Here is a 6,358-nt window from a genome sequence, read left to right on the forward strand (position 1 = left end):
TTAAAAATTACTATTATTAATATAATAAGAATAATTAATAACTGTTATTATTATTATTATTATTATTGATATTATTGATAGATCCAGATCTATTAATTTATACAAAAATGCAATTCATACTGTACATACAATGACTTAAAATACAATGAAGAGAATGGTTCAGGGTTTCAAGAATCTTCAAAGAAGAGAATGGTTTAATTACTGCATTAAATTTCATTTTGATATATTATTTTTTTATTTATATAATTATTTTTCAGCTTTTTATTTGAAATACTTTTTTTCTGACAAAATCAGATCCCTATGACTGGGTGTCAGTAAGTATCTTAAAATATTAGACCTTTTTATGAAATGGCAAGGTTAGCTCATGTCCTAGAATGTTATATTGCGTGACTCCCCAAATATATAATGAAACTTATGAATAATAATAATAAAAATAATTTAATTGAAAAATATAATTATTTGATTTAAAAAAAAAAATAATGATTATCATGTGTGCACTTAGTGGAAAACAAGAAAATATGTTATAACTTTTTATTAGTTGGTTACATCATAAGACATTAAATTAATTAGTAGGTTTTCAAAATCATATGAAACCAAAATGAATACAAAGATTTCATTTCAAAGCACTTGGCATAAGTTTTGTACTTTTTTTATACTTACAAACCTTTAGTTCACAGTCTTTGAATTCTTATGATGTAAATATTGTGACATAATTTTTTGTTGGTTCTGTCAGATGACTTTGCACTGATTTTGCTATTGTATACATTTCTGACAAGCATAAACTCACCAAATGATGCTCGAGCTTTTTCCTGCCAATCACAGTTGAGGTTCACTATAAGGTCTCTTTAATTAACTGTAATTTCAGAGTCTTTAAACTGTCACTGCGACATTTTGGAAAAAAAACATTGCATGCTCCAAACAGAATTTATTACTGTACACAACCCAGAGGCCAGAGGCAATATTTTGCATGAAATGATTCAAGTATTTCTTCACTTGCCGGGAATAATTTACGTCAAGAAGCGTGTGACAGGACCGTACTCGGGGACAGGACCTGAGTGAGCCCTTTTATGAGCTGAACGTCCACAACATGTCAACCTTTTTCCTTCCACAAATAAATATTGCGCAAATGGCAAAAAAGCTCGATATTTACGCTCAGCGCATGAAAACACATAAACATTCGTTTTCAAAGACTGCGTGCTTAAACTCTCATTGCCCTCGCAGTGAAAACAAGGCAGGATGGGGGATTCTGAAACACACATAGGCTACAGTATGTCTTCATTTTGGGTGTTTAAAGTTTTAAACAAAACTCCAGCAACCTGTAATTAGAGCATTGAATATCATCATAAGCTACTTCCTTTGTGTGAATGCTAAAATGCATCCCTTATTAAGCGATCAAATCGACCAAACCTTTCATTTGCCTTTGTGCTGATGTCCCAAACTCTTTCTCCCCTTTCACAGAAGTCTGGTTAATTAACTTCTGTCCCGTCTGCCGTGTTGATTGGCTACTTAAGGACTCAAAGTCTTCACGCTCTTGTCAATATTGTGTGCATCAGAGCTCTGATTGGCTCTTCTTTTGTTAACGAGCTGGTCGGTGCACTGACAGCCATGACAGCGATGTGGCGTGATGTCTTTGTATGGTGAGAGAGGAGTGCGGTCCAGCCAGCTCACGCTGTCACTCCGCAGCTGCTGGCTGTCTCCGGGTGGATCGCTTCATGCCCCAGCCCCTCGTACACTGTCTGTTGACCTTCCAGGCTCGGGGCTCTGTTTCTCTCTCACAGCTGTGCGCTTTGAACCCGAAATCGGTGTGTTAGAAGCAATCAGGGCCAAGCTCTGTTTTCAGTCCTTTCACCCTCAGGCCTCACAAGCTGTTCTGTGTGATCAGGCTTTTTGGGCAATGAGATTGGATATGCTGGTCAAGAATTAGAGAAACAGTCATTATACAGGCAGCTTGTGGCTTGGCTCTGATCAGAAAGCCTTCATGGGTTGTTCTTTTCTCTCTCAGGCAGTCATTACTGTGTCAAGAAGAACATGTCTTTAAAGATGAGAAATGTTTTATGTTCAGCGTTTGCTTCAAATGTCTTCCCATGTGAAATGTATATGTTCTTATATATGGTTGTGTTCTTTTTTCGGTAATAGCTTTATAATCATGCAGTGCTGTTTAAGGCATTCACGTTCTCATAGAGTTCTGTTTAATTTAATGCTAAGAACTTATTTGATGCTGCTAAATTGCTTTGACAGCTGTGCAACGTACTGTAAAATATAGATTGGTCCCACTTTATATTAGGTGGCCTTAAATATGTACTTACATAAAAAATAAGTACAATGTACTTATTGTGCTCATATTGTATTGAAAAACACTTTTGCTGCTCTTGAGGTGGGATACGGGTAAGGTTAGAGACAGGTTTGTTGGTATGGCTAGGTTTAAGGGTTGTTTAAAGTGTAAGGGATGGGTCAACAGTGTAAATATAAATGTAATTACAGATGTAATTACAAGCAGGTAATTTTTTTAATATAAGTACAATGTAAAAACATGGATGTACACAATAAGTGCATTGCATGTAAATTATTAATTTAAATAAGTACATAGTAGTTAAGGCCACCTAATAGAAGGTGGGACAGGTTAGTAGTTAGTAGTGTTTTGGAAGTTTCTTTAGTTGACCATTGTAGACAAGCAACAAACCAAGTACCAGTTGGTGTAATTTAAGCTTATTTAAAGGGAAAGTTCACCCTAAAATGAAAAATCTGTCATTAATTACTCATGTTTTTCCAAACCAGTAAGACCTTCATTTATCTTCGAAACACAAATTAAGATATTTTTGAAGCTATGAGAATATGTTTTGTGCGCAAAGAAATAAAAATGAATAAAGTCGTTATTTTTGTTTTCTTTGCACATAAAATGTATTCTCATAGCTTCATAAAATTACGGTTTAACCACTGATGCCACATGAACTATTTTAACGTAGGGCTGGACGATATGGCCAAAATTGATATCACGATATATTTCTTAATTTCGGTCGATACGATATAATTCCGATATCGATATGAACACTATTTATCTGAAATAGAAATCTTTTGTAACATTATAAATGCCTTTATCATCACTTTTGATCAATTTTAAGCATCCTTGCTAAATAAAAGTATTAATCTCTATAATTTCTTTCCCCAAAAAATTATAAAAATTATACTGAATGGAATAGTGTATAATGTTACAAAAGCTTTTTATTTCAGATAAATGCTGATCTTTGGATAATTATTATTATATAATAATATAATTTTACTAAAATTGTAAATATAATTGTTTTAATTTTATAGTATATTAAACGTAAATGCTGGTAGCCTTTATACCTTATGACATAGTTGTGGCTGTTGATGGGATATTCTCCAGTCTCCAGCTGAAGAACAATGTAAAGCCAGACCCATGAGTGATCTGCTGCCTCTACCTGGACCACCATCTCCACCTGCCTCTCCCCACCTTCATGTACTGAAAAAGGACACAATGATCAATTAATAAACCACATTTACTAGACCAGCTTTTTGATATATGGTATAAACTTTATGCACTGTAAAAATTTAACAAATAAAGTTATGTACTCACACAGGGCGCAGTGTTGTGCAGAGGCGTGAGACAGATCATGAGGATGAATCAGACTGTACCATGAGCGAGAGCGCAGAGTCTCTATGTCATAGCCAAGGTACACGCTTACACTGTCAGAGAGAGAGAGAAACACAACAAATCTACATTATTCCCTCACTCTCAAATACATAATCATATACTGACAGGGACATTCACAGGACTCATACTGTACCTGTCCTGAGCAGCATGGATTCTCATGTCCCGGCTGTGCTGAGATTGGAAACAGGCCAGGAGGAAAGACTGCTCCGCAGGAGGAGTGGGGAGAGGATTCCTAGCTGACGAAACCTGAGGGACGCTGGACTCCAGTGGGGAGCAAAAACACACCCACACTGGATTGGAGGTCCAGTAGGAAGATGTGTGGTATGGAGGTGGCAGACAGCGTGCCTGAACCAACGTCAGTTTGTTCCCTGATCCCTGCTTCCGTACAAACTTGGACGTGCTGAAGCGGCAGCGAAAGAGACGGTCTGGAAAAAAAGAAGAGTGACACATTAGGATTAGGGGATTATTTTTTACATCATGTACAATACATCTCAAATACTTTATTTTAAAAGAATGTGTCAAACCAACAGTGTGAATTACCTGAGTCAGGTGTGGTGATTGGCACAAGGTTGCCCCTCATGATGAAGTGGTCAGCTGGGTCTATAATATCATACACGCTGTCACTTTGAGCCACCAGATCCACCTGAATGAAGCCCAAATAATTATTTTTAGCATGCACCAATTGCTAACAAAGTACTAAAAAGTTAAATATAAAATATTTATTTTCAAATTTATGTTTCTTACCACGGAATGGCCAAGGTGTTCTGCGACATTGTTTGATAGATACAGGAGTTTTCCATCACTAGTCAGCACTAGGAGAAACCCTGGTAGTGTGTGTAGCAGATCCGAGAGTTCTGGCAAAGACAGGATGCTCCCGCTCATGTCATGACCTGCTGACACTGATAAAGACAAAACATGGAAATCTCAAAATAAAGATCTGTACTATAATATGTACATAGCAAAAAAAAAACAAAAAAAAATCACAACATCCACACAAATAACTCAACATCAGCACCATAGACAGAGACTAGCTACTTTCAGAACTCTGGACAGAGACAGAGCTTCCTCCGATATGACATATCTGCTCTATGCTTGTAAAAATTAAAGTTTTTAAAATTATTTTACAGCTTGATTCACCTTTTTATGTTCTTAAGTTCTTTAGAAAACCATGTAATGTTCAAGAACCGTTCAACCTTTGAAGAACCTAAAAGCAAATACACTGATCTGAAGAACTAAAGCAACATCAATAACTTTATATTCGAATGGCAACTCAAGAACTCGATTCAAAATCAATCTCAGTTTAATCTTGCAAAAGTCCTTGTTAAGTTAACCCTACCTTGAGAGAAAAAGACGGACTTTCTTGTGTAAATGCAGGCTAGGGACATGATGTGAAGATAGGAAAGACGAGCTTTGTCGGCATCGGAGATGGGCAGAAGATCTTTCAAGTTGCGAATTTCTTCGTTGATTTGATCCCTCCGAGCCTTTGATGCTCCTTTAGTGGACCGGTACATTTTCTCGAGTCCAAAGAATCGTTGGAAAGGACGAATAATCTGAGTAAAAACTGCCTGCAGTTAGAGCTTCTCAGCCATCATTTCGGGCAGACGCCACTTCTTGTAAGTTTTGGATAATATCTTAAAAAAAATGTTTTACTTAGTAATCGAGAAAAATTTTTTTTCTTTGCCCATATATCCTCTGTCGTCTCTTAAGTTTTACCGTTGGTATGCTATGGATTTCTCTCTCGCTTTCGCGTGAAGCTTCTGATGGAAACATTGCCTCCAGATCCTTTATATAGAGAGCGCACATGAAGAAATGATGGGAGGGGGCGTGCATAAATGGATTTGAATCTGATCTCCAAGTATCTCTGCATTTTGCTGCTGTGATAGTGACGTAGGATAAATATGGGATCCCTTTCAACGCGCAAAGCCAGATTTGGACAAATCTAGACGGCGGCAGTGGCCCAAACTCTCCACCCTGTTGCGCGCTCAGAGCAGGTGCATCTTGTCGCGAGCTGCTGTAACAGAATTTTGCTGCTTGGCTTCAGGGAAATGCTGTTATTTAGGGACGGGATAAGGAGTAAAAACTTATAGCCTACCTCATGTCAATGTATTTCAGTGATATGCTTATTGAAAAGTGTAGATGCGCCTGTGGTTGTTGCTTCTTCATCAAAGCAATTAGTAGGAGGCTGATAACTCACAATCAACAATTACATCATGCCACCCATGCGATGAAAATAGAAAACAAACAATAACCACGATTAAGAAAATAAGTGTTTTATCCCACGACTGCAATCCCTTTATCCCCCACGCAACATGATCGCTGAAATATCATTTTACAGCAAACTGCAGTTAAACCAAGGGACGGATAACGAATATAGGTTGTGGTGGGTCATTCTATCAAACAGGTTTGCAGTTTGATAAGGTGATTTGAAAACTATTTATTGTATGATTATATGAAAAAAAACTGTTAATACACTTTACTATTTTAAATATTATGTGTAGTTGTTACGGGGCTGACAAGACGTGAGACGTGCGGATCCATGTGCAAGCTTTATTAACAGCAGAGGAGGTCAGAAACACAGGCAGGGTCGAACAGCGGCAAACAGGTATATGGCGGGGAAGACACAAGAATAGTCCTAGGGCTAGCGTAGGTCAACGATCGGCGAACAGAATCACAAGGGCGAGACTA

The 6,358-nt window shown here is 37.4% G+C and overlaps 1 protein-coding gene across 1 annotated transcript in view; it reads right to left on the reverse strand.

Annotated features, from left to right (window-relative positions):
• The window catches only part of LOC107715286 (neuronal PAS domain-containing protein 4-like), a 7,845-nt gene extending 2,661 nt beyond the window's left edge, over positions 1–5,184 (reverse strand). The window contains exons 1-6 of the mRNA XM_016521363.1: positions 5,010–5,184; positions 4,418–4,572; positions 4,214–4,316; positions 3,807–4,098; positions 3,596–3,705; positions 3,346–3,481 (exon numbers count right to left, since the gene is read on the reverse strand). Of these exons, the coding sequence (XP_016376849.1) occupies positions 3,346–3,481; positions 3,596–3,705; positions 3,807–4,098; positions 4,214–4,316; positions 4,418–4,572; positions 5,010–5,184 (971 nt within the window). The remainder of the gene's footprint in view (positions 1–3,345; positions 3,482–3,595; positions 3,706–3,806; positions 4,099–4,213; positions 4,317–4,417; positions 4,573–5,009) is intronic.
• Between the last annotated feature and the right edge of the window lie 1,174 nt (positions 5,185–6,358).

The sequence above is a fragment of the Sinocyclocheilus rhinocerous genome, unplaced genomic scaffold (genome assembly GCF_001515625.1).
Source record: "Sinocyclocheilus rhinocerous isolate Xijiao unplaced genomic scaffold, SAMN03320098_v1.1 scaffold299, whole genome shotgun sequence".
Lineage (NCBI taxonomy): Eukaryota > Metazoa > Chordata > Actinopteri > Cypriniformes > Cyprinidae > Sinocyclocheilus > Sinocyclocheilus rhinocerous.